The sequence below is a fragment of the Anticarsia gemmatalis genome, chromosome 14 (assembly GCF_050436995.1).
Source record: "Anticarsia gemmatalis isolate Benzon Research Colony breed Stoneville strain chromosome 14, ilAntGemm2 primary, whole genome shotgun sequence".
Lineage (NCBI taxonomy): Eukaryota > Metazoa > Arthropoda > Insecta > Lepidoptera > Erebidae > Anticarsia > Anticarsia gemmatalis.
Window position 1 is genome coordinate 1,680,439 of NC_134758.1, and position 20,451 is coordinate 1,700,889.

Consider the following 20,451-nt stretch of genomic DNA (forward strand, 5'->3'; position numbering starts at 1 on the left):
TGAAAAAGATAAATATTTTACTCAACATAGATTTAGATAAAATATTGTGTAATGTCGTTGGTATAATACCCAAGAGAAAAAGTTCGTTGAACTTTAAATGAGGCGTGACCTAAAATCTATATGGATTTTTTCTACACACCATTACACCCTCCTAGTGGTACATTTGGTGCCAAATCTACATCGTTGCTATGGAAAAAAATATTCTTTCCATACTTGGTAATATGACCACACTAATTATTTGCTTATCGATTTATTGAAGTAATATGATAATATACCTGCCAGTCACATTTAATATGCAATTTCCCTTAGGTTATGCGGTCAGTGATTGATGATAAACAAACCGCAAGGTTTGCAAACCCTACAAGCAATGACATGGCTACATTTTGAACACGAAAATTAAACGTACTTACGAAATCGTCCAATAACTGTTGATGCAAAATTGTAGTCGAGTCACTGTTCGTTTGGAAAATATTTTCTAAATTACATAAAAAGTTCAAGATTCTACCGTGCAAAATATCATACGATTATGACCAATTGAAATCCGTTTTGAATGCCACTATAGCACGCACAATGCTCAAATAATGTGTCGCAATAGAAAGTTGTGAAAGAACAGTGTTTACGTAACATAGGCGTAAATTCGACAATGGACTTTTACATGGTCCGTGCACATATGAGTTGCAATACTTTATACTCTACATGTTTCGGGAAAATTATTGTAACTAGTGATTGCCAAGTATTATAGACGCATTTAGCATCGGAATCCGAATTGGATATGGTTTCACCTTTCTTGGAAGTGTTCGTAACACACTCGTAATTACAAATGGTGGAAAGTATTGTTTGATTGTAGCAATATTACATGAAGTGGTATAACTAATCGATTTGATACTTGCAATAGCTCGGTCTTTGGCATCGAACGATCCAATCTCTATACCTACCTTCAAGATTTCTTATTTAAAAGTTTACCAAACCAATCGGTAGAACCTCAGACGGAAACTCAATTTGTTCAATTTACTTTTACAACTCGAGAAAGTCGTAAACAGTTGACACATTTTCCTTCCTCAAAGGGAGATTGCTTTTTATTTAAAGAGCAAAGCTAAATCCGGGATTACAGCAATGACATCATGCTTATTCAAAGCTGCACCACTGAACTCGATAAACACGAATCGAATTAATTAAATCGCTTCTCAGTAATCGATGATCTTGTTGTGTATCACATAATCGATTCAACACGTTTCCATCGTGACTGATATACGATTTTAAGGAGGTTGAAACACGGGCTAGTTTGATTTACTAATCTACATACAAAAACCGGATCTTTCCGAAAATATTCACAGCCTTTTCTTTTTGCGTCGGCCTTCGTTAAGTTCTTCGCATTGGAAATTGCTATTTTATCGAACTAAAAGTTGTCAATGCCGCGTGACGTGGTCGCTTTCGTCAGTCATGGGTGCTGTATTTATAAATCGACCGTCGGGCTGTGACGTCGTTGAAACGTAGACTGAAACAATTCCGGTACTATTGAACTGTAGATACTGGTATATGTGCGGTCTGGATGTCTGAACGAACTCTGAGCGTAGTTAGAAATGGTGTCACCGTCTAAGTGGTTTGACCTTTACATTGATCAATCTAAAGTCTTTGAACCAATGTTCTAGAGATACTGTCTGTTCAGAGCAATTATTTATACAATATCAGTTGTTATATCAAGCATAATAATAATATGTATGTTTCACAATGTACTTGCACTGACGTATGTACGTTGTTATTTCCAGCGGGAAAAACCGATAATTATATTGCAAACTCCATATTTTATTTGCTTTTTTGTTCGTACAAGGAAATGTTGATGTGCAAACGTTTTTGTATATTTAGCTATGTCTGTACCTAGAGCTAATATGCCTTGATCGATGAGAAAATAATTAAGTGTCCTTGGGATGATAATTTTTAAAATACCTGTCTATTAGTACAAAAATGATTTTAACTTAATTAGTTACATTTTGTTATTTAGGCCATATTATGTGGAAACCAAAACAATAAATCAACTGCTAGGAAATCGTTTATCAAACTCGATGTTTACTTTCCTGGAAATATTAGCAATTTTATTTCAATAATTTATACAACAATTATAAAATATGGCAGGATATGAAATAAATGAACTACATTTACTAATACAACGTTACTTTTAAAATAGCTAACATTATTTTTAGTAGGTAACTCCGATAATAACCTATAATCAGAAAAAGCTTTTGTGGTTTTTAATGCTGCAGGAATATCGAGGCTCAAACATAAAACAGTTAACCAACAATCATTGGATGAGATAAATCACAAAAGCCTGTAAAACTGGTCGAAAATCAACAAACGAAAGTATTAAACACAATGTGAAAACACAATAAGTCACGAATAACAACTAAATCGATTGAAAAAGTCAACAGAACAAAATTTATCACGAACAAACGTACCCACAAAAAAAAGGAATTGGTAGATCGAAGTATCTCTTACATAATACAAACGTAACCCTTTTACAGCAACAATTAAGGCATTCAATCGATAAGGTCAATCCACATTGTCTGTTTATAGTGGGTCTATAAAGAGGTAGCTTTTGTAACAGTCGTAATAACGATATCGATACAATTGATACTGATTGATTGTCAATTGATTGTGGTCAGTTATTGGCTGTATCATTATTGAAGATATTAAGAATCAATCTATCGATTGAAAGATCCTTGACCCTCAATGGGCAGAGTAGGCTCCTGTTGATGGTTATAAGTATAGCTTTGCCACTATTACCCGCGACGCGTAGCTTAGGTAGTGTACACTTGACTCCAAATCAAGTGTTTATTTTACAAAACTACAATTTATATTTAGTTTTAAAATAGGTTAACATGTCCAAAGATTCATGATTAATTTCTTAACCGTTATTCATTTTTGCACGCAAATTAGGTTTTCATTTGAGTTACCCCTTTGACATAAATTAGATATACCAACATATTTGGAAATTGAATTGCTATCTTACTCTAATAATAGAATTTCTGTTTCCCAGTTCCCATGGTATGCAAGGGATACCCTTTGTTACGATTATCCTTACAAAATTAAAATTAAATGGGTTAGTATAATACGCCAACGTGTTTAACAAAATTCTGCCGAAGCGTAATACATACAAATAACCGTGGGAGAATGCCTGCGGTTTAAAGCCTCCGGGCGAACTTTTTGTAGGAAGTTTAAAACACAAATAAAACAGCCTTGATTAGCAACAGTTGAAATATACCATGCTTAAATTAACGTCGGTTCAACGTCACGATTAAGTTAAAATTACGCTAAATGACGATGGTTTATAGCACGTAAATTAAGTTAGTAATAAAAAACGTTTATTTATTGATGGTATTTCATCACTTTTATAATCAGTCCGATAAGCTATATTATAAGTATTTTCCAATTCTTCAAAGACTCTTTCTTATAAAAGAAAAACATCGGTAAACACACTGGTGTACCTATTGAAAATATAATAAAAACAAATTGACAGAAAAAGGGTCAAAGCCTCATATTATTTTCAGAGCTTATCATTTTATTATATCTATTTCTTCCTTTGAGAGAAATGTGATATCCCTTCGGATCTCCGTGTGGTAAATTTTCTATGAAGGAATTTATCCACTATCGGATCCCTGTCTGAACATGTTTGATCTCATCTTTTCTATATACTGTTTATATGTTTATAATAACTTATTTGCTCTTTGTGTAGTTTAAAACCTTCTTACAGGCTTGAATTAATATATGAAAAAGAAGATGGATTTTTAAGCTATACACTTATCTATTACAAATCTTAAACAACTTTAAAACTGGCATTAAACAAAGCACATCAGACAATTGATAGGAAAAACATGGTAAAAGTTTTAATATTTTATCTCCATTAAATAATCAAAGAAGCCAATGACTCATGAGTAATTATTACCTGATAATACTAAAATTACAACAAATATCTAAATATAAAAAGTGACAAACATTCATTATTAAAACAACTATTAGTATCAATGGGCAATCAAGTGATTTATCATTATCAACGAGTTGTCGAGTGTCTTATTCATAGCCGCTGCTTATCGTGCAAGGTTGTCTGACTCACTGGCTGTTGGAAAAATGCCAAAACATCCCAGAACGCTACTCGTACTCGCTACTGTACTATATCTTCAAACACTTTACGATTTATTCAGTACTTGCGTATAAACTTCGCTATTTTAAGGTAGGCTTTTCAAATGAAAATTGTAGGGCTAGAGACTACGGATAGTTTTAGGAAACTTTACTTGCTAGATTCAAATTGGTATGATTTTTCAAAATACGAATAATTCGCATATAAAATGAATCACGAAACTGAAACAAACTAACTATTTATTCTGTGTCCAAAGCACTAATCAGGTGTCCAACCGTCCATGACGGTTGATAATTATAGTAATAGCTATATTGCATATTGCTTCTAACTCTACTAAAACCTGTGTGCAAGTCCCGAAAAACCATTTTCCATTCGAACATATGTAAATCTGCAAATTTATCACTATGACTGTGGCTGTATTCAAAAAATTTTAACATGCGAATTTATTAGCAAGTGCATGTTAATTAAACATTTAGTACCAGATTTATCGATAGTAAAAACAAGAGTATAAAACCTGATTACTTTTATATGGTGAAACAATTTCCTTTCTGCAGTAAAAAGTTGTTACTCATCTCGATACATATCCGATCATTAATTCGAGTTCGCAGCTCAAATTGCTCATTACGAGGTTAAAATGAAAGTATGTGCCGAAGCCTTATTAGTCTTATAAATGCGAAAGTGAATTCATTTTTGGCGCTTTCACAGCTACAACTTTGTTACTGATTTTCATTAAATTTTGCGAAAACGCGTGCCGGCTGTATTTTGCAAATCGTGGACTCTTGAAAATCAAATACATAAGCTTACGGAGCTTTGTTCAGTTGCCCGTCAGTGAGAATAAAATCATCTGCAATTGCTAACATAACGTAACAGTAATGAAAGTATCAAGAACTGACGAAGTAGTAACGGGTAGTAAAATATATATAAGGCATACTAAACTACAAAAACATATCCCAAAAATCTCCGAGTCAAAAAGTAATAACATCAATAAGCTTCGTATTGACGCAGACAATAATTCATAAAAGCCTCTCGAGAAATCTGAAACCGATCCATTTCGTAGTAATTCTCAAATAGAGGGCAAATTCCTTATTATATCGTGTAAGGCACCTTGATTTATTGACCTCTGAATGTTACGAACGGATGCGAACGAATACGAACTTGCGTTATCAAGTTTTCACCTTTCGGATGCTGTATTTAGACAAACAATTTACCAAGTAATTTGAATGCGTTTACTTAACTTTCGCAATTTAAAGGTCTCTTTTCTGCATATTTGAAGTGACTGGATGAGATAATATACAGAACTCTGCCTTAGAAACTAACACTATTAAAAAAAAGTTTGAACGTAGGGATTGACGAAATTTTCTAATAACTTGATTGATGTTACGACACAGATTGTGGTGACCGGTGTCGTAAGCTGCCTGTTATCCTGAAGTGATGAAACAAACCCCTAGTCTCGTTTCGTTTGAAGAGCTCTTCTTGTTATTGGGAGAATACAGATCGCGAGATCTCTTGAGAGAGGTTAAGCATGCTTATGCGCCGTCAATTGTACGGTTGTTTGCATATTTCGACGATATTTGGACCGGCAGTCTACTTGCTTTTATGTTCTTATTGGTTACGAAAGATGTTCAAAGTTCGCTAAGGTTTGGTAGTATCCAAGAAATAACAACTTAAATATTCTTTAACTTATCGAGGAAGCCGAATCAATCAACATCGTAACTTTTTAATCTAACAATCTTTATTGCAGCTCACTGATGATAAATCAACTTGGGAGGCAAACTGGGAACTATAAATACTAATAAAACAAAACCACATCATAAAATTGAGACAGATTTTCGTGTACACATTAAAGAAAGTCTCAACTTCCGTATTTATTAAGTAACTCATGTGTAATCGTTCTTGTACTTTCACTGGTCGAAATTATTTTCACTAACAGGCACACTGCCATTGTTATTAACGTCAGGCGTGAGCCGGCTTCGTAATTAGTGGTATGCATGCAAATTTCTTTTTCACGAATATGAGTAAGCAGTTTTTGAACTGTCTACTGAAAACTGATCATATTGGAGATGTTCCTACCAAGTATCAGGTTAGTTTGGCAAGATGTATCGATGTGGAGTGGATAAAGCATAGGAAAGTTGCAATGAGAGCGATGCAGTGTTTTATTATACAAGTGAAACTAAACTTCGAGAGCTGGTAAGAAATGTATTTTTAACACAATTTTATAGTGCTTTCAAAGTAATGAAAAACTAACGTTGACATCTGGCTGCATAAATGGATTCCTGTGCCAAGAAAACATAAGATTTTACTATACTATTAAAAACTTTGTTTCGAACACCTACAAAGTTTAACACAAGCAGATTTTAGCACTTAAACCTTAGTAACAAAACGTCGTAAGTGGTCTTACATTGATTTTATCTTACGTCTTTTTTCCTTAAGAGTATTTTGTCTCGGAGTTGAGTTCAATATGGTCGTGAAGCAATAACACACGTTTCTCACGCGACATGAATGAGTTTGCGTTAAATTTCGTAACCATCATTTATCTTTTACGTAACCGACAGATAAGATCCGTGTTTGATAGATACCATATCTTTGTCTGTCATAAATGACATTGTTTTATCAATTGTAAAGCGGATCTGTGGATCCGCTTTTTATTTTGTCGGTAAATTTAGCAGGTGGCGATGCGAATAGTAGTACGAAGTAATTAATAGAAATAAGTTACAAACGATAATTCATTTAATAATTATATCTTATATTTTATACTATATTTAACTGTAAAGGAAATTAAGCTGATTTAAATAAATAAAATAACAGTAAAAAATTTGGATATCAGTATTTTTACATAAAGCGACTGCCTATTTGAAATTTACAAAACCAGCTACTAGACTAGCAAAACTACAGTCGTGATGAGTTTATCATAAAATTCTTCAAAACGTTATTATAAATAGCTGCAAAAATCACAAGCCAATCCACGAAATCTATAAATATTATTCTAATAACATTCATTCTAGATACATAAACTTGAGCAAAAAGTCGTCGACCCCGCGAGGTGTCGTCCACACGGATTTTTACAACGTAATCAAAAGTTTAATAAACATGTTATTATAATACGTATCTATTTTCAATGTTTTGCAATATCGACTACTTTATATTGTAAATATCAGCATTACCTACGGTAGATTTTTAACTCCACATAAAGTGTAAATATAATACCTATTCCACGATTTCGTCCGACTGGAATGATTTCCCGGGACAACGGATAGGTATCGAACGCATCAAACTAGGTTTGATAAACTGCCTGTGTACCAAATTTTATAAACACCCATACCGCCTGAAAGAGCGACAGACGATTCCATTCATCCTCATAAACTTAAGTGTTCATAATTATTGTATTGTAACAAAACGAGTAATTAAAAACATGTGTCCAATCTACAATTAGGTCATCTCAGAGGAGGTTAGTAGAGACTATTAAAATTAAATCATCTGCTATACGAACGATAAATCATACACCAATTGAAATAGTCATAGTCTATGCCGTCAAGAACGAAAATATAAATCTAATATTTGCCACTGGTATGCGGTAAAAGATACAAGAGAGAACTAATAACTCTTAAAGTTCAAGTCGTCTATAATCCTGTTAATCCCACAAGACATATAGTAACAGTTTAAATTCCAAAACAGTAATAAACATTAACAACCAGCCCACTAATAAATTCTCTTAATACTCTTCAAGAAATGAGCGGCTTAGTAACCAGTAATATTGAGAATCGGGTGAGAAATACACCCACGTTGCGTATATTCGTATTTGCTAAAGTATCATAGGAGACGAGCCTATTGCCGGGCACCAAGTTTGTACTGCTACTGCGAATGTTGCAAAAATTGGTAAAGCCAATAACACTTTGGCCGAATACATGTAACACGGGACCCCGTAACGTGCAGCCATATACACTACGAGGCTCAAACGATATATTTGTGTGACTAACAAATAATTGGGTTGGTTGTATGCTATCGTATGTTTGTAAAAGACCCGCGACATAAGATTAACTCTAAATGCAAGAGTAGTAATAACTATCTAACAGTAATAAAACGTTTGTAACCTCCACATCACCCTGACCCAACAACCAGTTCCTTAAGGTGACACTCCTCAAATAGAATAAAACGAAAGGCACTGATGTCATTGCTGAGGTTTACCTTCCTGCTAGCGGTAAATGTCAACATACTTTTAAGTAATATAAAATATGGATTTGTTACGCCTACATAAGCTAGATATTAAAATGTTCTAACACCGGCTAGCATTTATATAAACGAGCTACTTTATCGTCTTAATTTTTTACTATGATGAAGACAGTCATCAGTGTCAAATACTTTGGAGAAAATCCTTTGCGATTTCGACAACATCTGTCCCAGGAATGGCAGAAAGGATTACAAAGAAAACTTGAAGCTCTTTTTCTTGTTCAGCTTTTATGAACTTACACTGTATGCATTTAAACCTTAGTAAAGTTTAATATCTTCTCATCTAAAGATGGAAAGTCAAGATCTTTCTTTGAGAAGAGGTAAAGAGAGTCAAATTTCTACCGGCTTTCGCCTTCAGATATTAAACGCATTGAAGAGTGTTTAATACAAAAAGATACCCATTGTATCATTGTTTACAGTCCAATTCTTAAACATACGATGACATAATTACAAAGTTCCATAACACGATTCATCACTGGCTACAAAGTCTAAGTAATTACTGTATTGCACACATTATAAGAACTCCATTGATATTAAAAACACACTGCCCGTTTGTCACAACATCTTTGTTAGGTATCTGAGTCATTCATTACTCATAGTCCGTGGTAGACTAGATGGTATTTTAGACTACCATAATTGTTCAAAACTCATAGTAGGTGTTATAGAAATAGCTAATGGATCTTAGGGTCAGTTATAGCGTGGGTTCTTTTGAAAAATGTTAAAGAGTTCATTATTGTTTTTATACAAAACGAGATCTTGAAGCGATAAGTAAGATTGTTGTTGCTGTGAAAAATAAAATTAGATGCTGTGGATCTATGATTTAAAAGTTTACAGTGAAATACTGAGGGAAATTTCAAACTAAAAAATCCTACATTGTGAGAGATTTTACAGTACACAAGCCACATAAATATCTACCAAGCCTATCTACAATTATTTGTTGACTAAAAAAAGTTCTACCATTATGTAATAGATAATTTGATTTGGTCAAGCACCATTCGTAATTCCGCACATAAAGGTGAATTGTCCAAGCACAATAAAATTGGTTTCATAACGCGCACCTGACTTTATCAATACACAAAGCGGTTTGGAATGCTCTATACCAAGTACTAATGAAATTCCCACACTCGAAAGACTTACGGGAATTCAATGCCTGGGAATTCATATAGCCGCATTTTTGTACCAAATAACCTGTAATTTTATATACCTACAATAAGGCCTTTTGTATGCTACAGTGAATATGAAGGAATGAACTGCATAGGATGCATTCATTTTTTATTTGAAGTGACTCTGCTGTGCTCGGCTTTTCAACTTTTTTTACGGCACTTAATAAGTCAGTGTCTTTATATTCCTAGACCATGATAAAAAATAGTATTTTTTTCTTATAACCGCTTTTTCGCTAGAATAACAGACTGGGTAAATCCCGGACCATATTTTGAGTACGTACATAATACCTGTTCCATCGATTTATCCCTATCGTCAATTTCAAACCATACGAACCGCGATTGTGAACTAGTACGCACCTACTGCATACATTCACTGCATTTTAAAGTTAAAAAATTATTTCTGAATGTCGTAATCTTTGCAAAGGACGGAATACTGTGAATCCAACTAAATAAACTGTTGACTCGAGCAAACAGGATTTTATCATTTCCCAGTAGAAATGAACCCGGGTTTTTCTGCTTCTCAGTTTCTTGAGAGATGGACAACAAGATAGCTTATCTTCCTATTTCAAGAAAAAATCCTTTGCTAAGAATAGTTGAAAGGGATTTTCTCAGTGTTCATGACAAGTGAATTATAAATTTTGTCACAAATACGGCAAGTACCCCACAATGCGGTGAGTTCTATTTTTATCTGTGATTCAGACGAGATAGGGACAATATTGGTTTTGTGTAGGGGAGAATTTGCAAGGGTAGTATCCATGTCTGGGGGAATCGATTTTATTGCTGTTCGGACACACTTCCTGCACAATACTGTTTGGAAATAGATTTCGGGACACGCAGATAAAAACAACATTTAATACAACAGGGAAAACTGTATAAATCATTTTCTCTATATACGAAGAGATTCAGCTTACCTAGTTAGGTAAATACTGTAAAATAGATACTTTGTAGTTAAGATTTATACGATAAATACATCAATGGAACGAAAACTTATTGCTTACTTTATTATGACTTCAAAAACAAACTTATAATGCAGAACTTTACCGACAGAGTTTCATTTAACAATTGTCCTCAAACTGGGATCAAGTACAAATGGCATAAGGAAACATTCAACAGATAAGTTGAATGACTCTCTCAATGAAGACCTTCAAACGATTTTACTAGCAATTGAATTAATTGGACTTATAATCACTTCCAATAAGATTTTTACTAATCTATTAGCGGATTAAAGCCCTTGGATCGAACGAATTACTTACTTATTAAATCAATTGAAAGTAAGTGGAATGTGGATAGCTGACTTCGGATAAAATATATGACTGAAAAGACTTACCCCCGGTTTCTGAGGCACCTACATTTAGCAGTAGTCTATCTATTTAATAGCGTTAAAAAAACGCTATTGAATAGATAAACTACCGCTAAATGTTCTCAGAAACCGGGTGTTAGTGGCAGTATCTAACATTGTATAGGCTACCGGAATTTAACTTTTATAATTGGAGACACAAAAAAAATAAATGTAAATACCTACTTGATACAGAAACCCCCTTTTTGATAATACATACAATCAATTTTCTGACGATAAGCGTCCCAGTTTTGGAAACTATATCAATGCTATTAAGGCCAGTGTATTGAAACAATAGAAGTAAACCCTTTATCAATTTGACTCACTAGTCACTACTACCCTACAAACCTATCGGAGTCCAATTGTTATAGCCCATTGTCATGTCTAGACAACTTATCAATGTTTACTTTCACATAATGTAATAAAGATTAACCCAGTTAAAATATAATTACGTCATTGTCACTGATAGTTCCGTAAAGAAATTACGGAAGTGATACCATTCATAACGATTAACGCGTCGTATAAAGAAATTGCCTTTTGTTCACAACTTCGCCTACTAAAAACCATTTTCTGTGATATTTCGTAAAGTTCTCGGTATAAAAAAAATCTTATAATAATTAAGAATAACAGGGTTACATTTTGGTGAAATAATCAAAAAAGTCGTTTCAATAGTTTCAGAGATTAGAACCCACAAACAAGTATACAACTTCAAAAATGGTATAGGATTAGTTTAGTACATACCAATGACTCAACGAAAACCGTAGCGAATAGTCAACTCAAACTCCATAGTAAAAACTAGGATTAGTCATTATGAACAATACTAGTAATTAAGTCACCAGCAAGAAATGCTTGATAAAACTATGACGTCATCTATTTAAGTATAGACTGCATTTTAGCTATGGAACATTGTCAAAGTCACTTCAACCATGAAGTTTGAAACCAGCGGATCTTCGATTAAAGCCTTTAAGAATTTCGATGAGCGTTTTGTCTTAAATAACGGGTTGCTCATTCAAGCGATATTTATGCGGAGAATAAAATGTATTTTTAATAACCTCCCGGGGTGGCGCAGTTTTGTTTTGTTTTTATTCAAAGACGAAATGTTTCGTGCGTTTATTATGAAGAGGTATGTGTAACTGGTTTTATGATAATATATGAAAAAACTGTTTTACTTTAGTTGTATCAAAACATTTTTTTGTATGTAAAACCCGTTATTAAACTTCATACATTTCAATAACAAGATTTGTAGGTATATATTTGTGGTTTTTAATGAAAACAAAACTCGCTAGCTACTTTGTATGATAAACAAGTTCGTGTGATTGTCTCATAAAACCTGACAAAAACTAGAGGAAGCTGCGGATAAATAACCTTCTTAAAATTGTAATAAAATGACAATATAACTCAAGTATAAATATTTAAGGTCAATTTAAATGTGTTTAACATATACTTAAATACTTCGGAACTCGGCGACTTAAATACTTCAGCTGGAGTGTTACTGACAAAGAGACCAGGAAGTTTTGTAGCTCTTAAATCTGAAGAAAGCAACGACAAAGATAAACTTTCTGCCAATAAAAACACAAAGAATGCTAAAAATATGCAACGATCATGAATAACAGTATATTTCAGAACATGACACATTCTTGGATACTCCTCAACAAATATTTTTGGTAGATTTTTCCTTTATAGCTGCTCTATCATGATTCAAATTCAAAAAACCGGTTTTGCCCTGTGCAGGCTTACCAAATCTGGCATGCGAACAAAACATGCTTTAATAAAAGTTTTGACTACGAAGCCAGCACTCTCACTTTGGCGTCAGTAGCGAAGAAAATCATCAAAACACTGTCACGCGTCATGACTCATGGCGACGCGGGCAAAAAACCAACACTCATGAATGAAACCTTGGACAAACAGCTGATGTCGAGTTTTTAAATACAACGTTGCCATTTAAACGCCAAGGCGAAGCGACAAAAGACAAACTACACGAGCCTCCGTATTTAGAAGTTTGTTCATTTAAAGACCTTGCAGCTAACGAGGGATGAACCGAATAACCGGTTTACAATAGCCGTGAAAAACACTTGTACAGGATCGTAGATTCAATCGCTTTCTTTGTTCTTTTATAAAAGGCAGGTGATTTTGGCGAGTGCCAATCTTACTTAAAAGTTTAAACAGAATAAGTCTATTTTTACGCAGCTCTTAACATTTTTTCGGAGCACAGCACTTTTACGGGCGCGGATGTAGGTAATTTCTTAAATGTCAAGAGGTTCTCAGAAGCCTTGTATCTTTATTTTTTGCGATGCCCTAAGTATCAGATATCACGGGCCACACGAGTCGGTAAACATGCGCATCCTTACCGTCAATTTTCTCGATGAAGCCGTTAAACTGTATACTGGACCACCGAAGGTTATTTTGGTTAAAAAGTCGCTAGGTTATCGACAAATGTTTTGAATAAACAATGAGCGCTATAGGTCCACAGAACTACTAGTAGGTACTATAAGTTTGAAAGGCATTCGATTCGAACTTGGTGTACGCTTTCCATTACTGCATTTAGGTGGCATTTCTTTGGCTTACGTTTGCTGAAGCAGCATTGGTGAAAAGGGTTAATGTTATGTTCAAGGTATCAAGGTCAGGTTCTGCAGCTTTGGTAGGCGGGGGCAAAGAGGCACTGCGTTGAAAACAGGTTTCCCCGGTCAAGTATCGAGTGCATGGAATTGGCCATTGTACATTATTACGTATACAGCGAGTTCGCCGCAACTTTATGCGGTATTGTTTTTCGAACCGGATCTCTGTGCCTCTGTTTGTATTAGCGGTTTATTTATTTACTTTTTAATTTGAAGGCTTGAGACAAAAACTGATATGACTAACATCAAAATAAGTAGTCTTTAGGATATAGGTAAGTATGTAGTAGGTGCAAGTTCTTTATTTTAATGAACAAAGAAAGTAATTTTAATGAACAACAACAAGTCAACAAACTCCGAATGTGCACGGCAAATGAGAATTTCTTTGTTTGTGGCATTTATTTTCATACAGACTCTTACCGATGAACCTATGACCTTTACGCTAGACGTCTTTCTTTAAAGACAACTAGGTAGGTACATCGTTAACTACCGTTTTACAAATTACTACAACCCCATTCATGATTCATAAGGCGCCCATATTAATTAACGGTATGATGGCATCACAATTCCACTTAGCCAAAGGAGACATTAAGAATCCGAGTTTTTACAGCAGTTAAGCGTTGCGTCATTTCGACACGCACCATCTACGTTTGGTTCAAAGACCCTTAATTAAAATCTCGGAGAGGGGAACTAGTCCATACCGCTACGTTAGAAAAGGATAGAGATATCTAACCTCTCTCTCTTCTAAGCATCAAACATTTATGCTAGGGAGCATATAAAGAGGTCGTTTTACATCCCCAGCCCGGATTTGTGAAAGATTCGACACGCGTCGGGTTTACAAAAAATGATCGTCGCTATGACTGGAATGGTGAAAAAAAAATGAGCGTGCGGCTGTGACTGCTGTATAGTAGATACGAAAAAAAGAGCCCCTTACAGGTAGATAAGTATGGATAACAACAAACTCATGAGCAGGTCCTAACAATTTTACACTTGACAAGATAATGTGAATAACGCTTTAATTAGGACGAGTCACACTGACCGGATTATAGTTATCTACGAAGCTAATATTAAACATTGAGGAATTCTAGTTAAAACCTCCAATAATCTACTCGTATTGAAAGATTCAAGGTCCAATACTAGATTTTTACAGGAAATCGGATGTACCAATCGGATGCTTTTGCAGAGATCGGAACTAAAAATACAATAAGTGTTAAGCCGCAATAACCACTACACCGCGACCCCTTAATGCCATCATTAGAAATCGGACGATACACCAATAAATACCGGCACGTACGGCGCATGCGCCTCGGTTGTATTTGCAAAACAAACAAGTCAGTACCGCTTCAAGTGCATAACGTGTAACAGATGCTATTTCATACCGTAAATATTATTGCGAACGCGTGAAATCCAGTGCTCATAATCTAGGTTAAAAAATCAATAGTTTCCTAAACAGTGCTTGTTTTAACGCTTCAACAACTTCCGTCAGCTCCAATATCAATTGTAGCGACATTGTGATTGCGTCATCCTTTCAGTACAGCTGGAGGCCACGCACCGATAACACGCTTCGCAATGTACGACTGGAATTCTATTATTTATTTTGTATGTTTCCAGATACATAGAGCTAGCTGACAGCCAATAGTAAATGCGCCGCGCGACCTCAGGACTAACGGTACAAAATATAACAAACAGCGGATCGAGAGAAAGCGTTGAGGATTCAAGCAGAGTGAAAGCAACCAGCGGCAGTGCAACCGCAGCGTCGCGTCGTACGGACGACAACATAACCTCAAACATGTCTGTCGCAATCGCATCTGCTATTATTTTTACCAGTGCAGCCGCTGTTTATTGGTACATGAACAGGCATAAACCGTTAAAATATATTCTGAGTGAGCTGAGGTACACGATAGACATGCAGGGCGCCGGCGTCGGCGGCCTTATCGACGACTGGGTGAACATAAGGAGGAACAAAATTGTGTTGCCAGATGCGAAGAGGAAAATTGCAGTCGTGACAGGTGGTGCCCGCGGAATTGGAACAGAAGTTATACGAGGTTTATTGAAGGCAAATATGTTCGTGATCGCAGGTGTGAGAAAACCGGAATTAGTGAAGAAAATGGCTGACAACATGGAGAACGGGGACAACCTTAACGCTTTCCCTCTGGATCTACAGTCGTTGAAATCTGTTAAAGCATTCGCACAGAATGTTATGGACAAGTTTCCAGCCATTCATATGTTGGTAAACAATGCTGGGATTATGTACGGCGATTACTACTTGACCGAAGATGGATTCGAAAGCCAGTTAGCTACCAATCATTTGGGCCACTTCTATTTGACCCACTTATTGTTACCAGCATTGAAACAGGGTGGTACAATCGGGGAGGCTGCGAGAATCGTGAATGTATCGTCGTGTGCCCATTACCCTGGGAAGATTTACTTCGACGACATTAATATGAAGGAACACTACGATAGTACGGCCGCGTACGCGCAGTCTAAACTAGCACAGGTGAATATTTCTCATGCCATTAAACATAACAATATGAGTTCACAGATTTCTTTTATCAAAGTGCAGTGATTTTTCCATTGTTTTAAACAAGACTGTATATTAACAGGATTTTTCTTTTGTTTCAGCTCATGAGTGCAAGGTACATTAACAAAATGTTGGAACAAGAAGGCTGTGCAGTGAAAAGCTACTCAGTTCACCCTGGCATTGTGGATACTGACTTGTTTGAGAAGACAATGTTTAAGAAAACATTCCCTTGGGCTATGAAACTATTCTTCAAGACTCCTGCTAAAGGAGCTGTATCAATACTTTATGCTTGTTTTGAGAAAGACTTAGAGAAGAAAGGAGGGCTTTACATTAGTAACTGTACAGAAGGAATAAGTAATAAATTTTCTAAACAGCCTGAGTATCAGAAGAGGCTGTTTGAAATATCCTGTAAGTTAGTTGATGTGGATGTGAAAAATTTTGGTCAAGTTTGTTAATCTAGTCTTTAAATTAGTCTTAAGATTCTTAAAGAAGAAACGCATAAGACTTTCAATTAGTAAGTACAATATAGAAAATATTTACGATGTTTAACATTTTATGATTAAATAAAATATTTTTCAAATATAACAGTGTGTTTTTTTACCACTCAAGTTTTAAACTACCTAAACAATTTGTAGTATGACACTTAAATCATTTCAGTTTATGAGGCAAATGGGTCAAAACTGGTAACATAATATCTTAAAAAACCTATTTATTTTTAGTATTCTATTTTTTGTACAATAAAAAAATATAAAGAGCAGTATATCCAAAGTGGTATATTTACGTGTGAGGTGATTTTTATCACCGCAAGCACAATGAACAATAAACAAAGGAATACCAAACTCGTAAAACTGAGGTATAAAAATTTCAATGGATTCTTTAACCTGGTCTTACAGAAAAAAATATTGGACAATGCATGTGTGTACTGAATTTTAATTTAGTATATTTTCTGTGAATTTCAAGTTTCTTCTACACTGAATAATTTTTTATTGATGCTTATAGTTTTAGAATAGGTACGTTGGGTTTATTGTTAAAACTGGTTATAAAGATTTATGTATAAAAATATTAGTTGTCTTTTTTTAATTTGAATTTTAAAACTACTGTTAGAAGTTACTATTGGCACTTATTGACTAGGTATTGACATGGAGAATATAAATTTTTACCTACTGTATTTTATACTAAGAATTGTTCTTGAGCTACTCATCATTAACTTATAGATCTATTATAATGGTTCTATACATAGATATTGGAAAAGAGGATTATTGTTTGTAGTATTTTATTAACAGATTTAATGATGAATTATTTAATATTCTGTCTTATTATTATTTAATTTGTTTTTACAGAAATTAAAGTAAGTAATTCTAGTAAAAACCCTATCCCTATAGAAAAGGTGTGATTCCACTATGTAGTTTATTAAAAGTATTAATTTTAAATTTCCTAATATAGGTAGACCAATCTTTAACAAGAAGATACAAAATTATTTCCTGTCTTAGATGAGTATGCATAATTTATAGTTAAAATTTGCATCTACAAGTGCTAAATATTTAACACAGATTGTAGAGCAGTCATATAATTAATTCTCATATAAAAGTAAGTAGATAAATGCTTCCTACTGTTATGTGACATGTTACATAAAGGTTTGTATGCTAATATATTACTTAATACTGGCATTTAGGAATGCTGATCAGTGCCCATTTGAATTATGTTTAAAAAGTTAATGGTGATTGGAACTTTTGAAAAAAGAACATTAATGTCCAGTTTCTGAGTACAAGTGATTATCTATACAATAGCATTTTTTTATATGAGTTTAAATGCTATTGAACAGATAAACTACTGCTAAATGTACCTCAGAAACCAGAGGTAAGAAAATCTCTCTTATAGCTTAGTTTAAGTAGCCATTTTTTTTAACTAGGTAGTTAGAAGCTTTGAATTAAGTTTGAATAAGTTTTTTTATTGTAATCTTATTTGATAAATATAAGGAAATATGTATTTTATTTAGTACCACAACAATGCATTACTAATAAAATATTCAATAGTATAGTTAACAGGAAAAAAACAATATCATTAGCACTTATCCCCATGACCAAAATTTCAGTTATATATTTTAAATATTATCTAATGTTATAGGAAACATACTGAACAGGAAATGTTTTATAAATAAATGAATCAGATTCTCACCAAACAGTACAAACAAAACCGAACCTATTGTCAATACAAATAGAGTAACATTTTCTATTAAAGATAAGATACTATAAGACTGTTTACAATTTGATCATTAGGTTTATTGTGTCTACAGTAAACAGTGACAAACAAACATCAGAAATTCACTACTATGAATTGTAAACATGACTATGTATAATAAGTAGTTAATATAACAAATATAAGGACTTACCGACTGAAGAATCCAGAGAGGCCTTTCTTCTTCAACTTGGCCTGATCATGGTCAGTGACAGTGACTTCAGGTACTTCATCCTCTTTAGAAGCACCAGACCCCAGGGAACACTCAGATAAACTCGACACAGTACTTGAAAACGAGCCTCCATCTTTCCCTCGCTGGTGACCGCTCACACTGCCACCCCACTGCAATGTACTCTTGGGAGAATCACTTGTATCACTTTTCTCACATGTAGATATAGAATAATTCCCCTCGTCACTGAAACTACTCTTCTTCGACAACTTATCAATGTCGTCAGTACTCTCCTCCACAGGTTTTTCCACTTTCGGACTCACAAAATGCAGTTGTTTTGTAATAGGGTTGTAAGCCAATTGCATGTTATCCAACGCTTCACTGAGGCGCATCCCGCCTTTTTGGCACGGCGTCGACGACATCGCGATTTCGAAATACGAACACTAACACGCTCGAATACTACATCCATGTTTATGTACACAATATTTGTTGACGAAAGCCATTATCGCTAATTATAATCAGACAATTAACCACACGCGCTGTTTACCGTAGATCTCATAAACAGCAAGCATCACTTTAACAGAAACATTACACTATGTAATTAAATCTATTGTTTTTATATTTTGTTTTTGTAAATCATTAACACAACCATTGAACTAACCAACGATTTAGTAATACGTATTTACAGTGTTGTTAACTAATAGAACTAGTTGTTATTTAGTTTTCGTTTTGTTTTTATACATGTAATTCGTTCGTTTCTATCTAAATTATTAAATAAACACAAAGCAACACACCCATCACCTTTTACTTTCCACTGTAAATTAAAATTGACATTACTGAGAAGTGTTGCCTGGCTACATTCGGAATTACCATACTGTGAAATAATATGGAAATTGTAAAATAAAAATTCACACTTACACGAACCAAGACAAGAATAATACAATTATATTTTAAAAATACAATTTCACAAACAAGATTATACAAATCTTTGCCTTATTGTGATTTTATGATATTTACGTGATTACTATTGATTGAATATTGATTATTATGTTTGTCTTTATAATCATTAGAAAAATTTGATGTTTATGATGAACTTTATACAATTTATTATTATCAGTGAATCAATGATCTTTGAAATTAATTTACAAGTTATAAGTTGACTTAAAGTAGAGTTTGTTTTGTACCTCTCGAAAGAGGAAAATTTAAACATTGGCAACATTTGAATTCTTGTGATTCGTTCAGAAACTGAATAACAAAATCCAGCGTTCAGAAATGAATAGCGTGTTTAATTAAATTAAATAATGCATTGCATGCTTTGCCTTTCGTGTTGCATTATTTTAATAGGTTTCCTTTTTAGGTGGAATACTGATGAATTCAATACATACTCACTTCTACCTGCAGCTTCGTCCGCATGAAGTGATTTTACACATTCTTCCGAGTTCCGTTACACACTACAGTTGTTGCCTATATGCCCATAATGAACTAGGATAATGTTGTATTTTGTCGTCATGAAAATAATAATCTAGGTAATCATTTAATTTAGGCCAAATTTAATGAGGGTTGGCTTGACCGAGTGAAACTTTACAATATTGGGCTGTCAGTTCTATACGTACATTGATTTTTACTCATCTTCGAATAAAGCCAGCGAGTTAGCCTACCTTTATGAGCATACACGTAATTCACACAGCATTAGATACAGTGCATACATTATTATTACAATAGTTATATAGTTTTATCATTATTTGCTTCAAGATGAACTTCTATATTCGTTCTTGTAGATGGCGTTAGTAGCAACAAAAAGGCACAAATAAATCAACTTCGGTGTATCAAAATAATTTATTTCTGGTGTTTCGTTTCTACACTGAAAACATTTAAAAATACTTTGTGGTCTTCGATTGTTACAACCTCGTTGGGTCAAAGTGAACGAATATTGCTTCAATAACTAATATTACAAAAATAGATTCGTTATTATACAATACAATTATTTACAATCACATACAAATCTTGTATGTAAGGTACTTTTAAAATATTGATGGTTTTTTATTCTGCATTTATAAATAAC

The 20,451-nt window shown here is 34.1% G+C and overlaps 2 protein-coding genes across 4 annotated transcripts in view; one reads left to right on the plus strand and one right to left on the minus strand.

Annotated features, from left to right (window-relative positions):
- Positions 1 to 19,218, minus strand: part of LOC142978426 (TBC1 domain family member 12-like) — a 64,614-nt gene extending 45,396 nt beyond the window's left edge. The window contains exon 1 of the mRNA XM_076122878.1: positions 18,375 to 19,218. Coding sequence (XP_075978993.1) covers positions 18,375 to 18,811 — 437 coding nt within the window. The 5' untranslated portion in view covers positions 18,812 to 19,218. The remainder of the gene's footprint in view (positions 1 to 18,374) is intronic.
- Positions 14,695 to 16,570, plus strand: LOC142978427 (polyprenol dehydrogenase-like). 3 transcript variants are annotated; one of them, XM_076122881.1, is made up of 3 exons: positions 14,695 to 14,795; positions 15,076 to 15,961; positions 16,087 to 16,570. In XM_076122881.1, exons 2-3 carry the CDS (start codon positions 15,107 to 15,109, stop codon positions 16,438 to 16,440), a joined length of 1,209 nt encoding a protein of 402 aa, XP_075978996.1. In that variant the 5' UTR covers positions 14,695 to 14,795; positions 15,076 to 15,106; the 3' UTR covers positions 16,441 to 16,570. The 3 variants fall into 3 exon arrangements, with proteins under 3 accessions (XP_075978996.1, XP_075978994.1, XP_075978995.1); XM_076122879.1 differs by having other exon boundaries at positions 14,730 to 14,889; XM_076122880.1 differs by having other exon boundaries at positions 14,782 to 14,844.
- Positions 19,219 to 20,451: the final 1,233 nt, after the last annotated feature.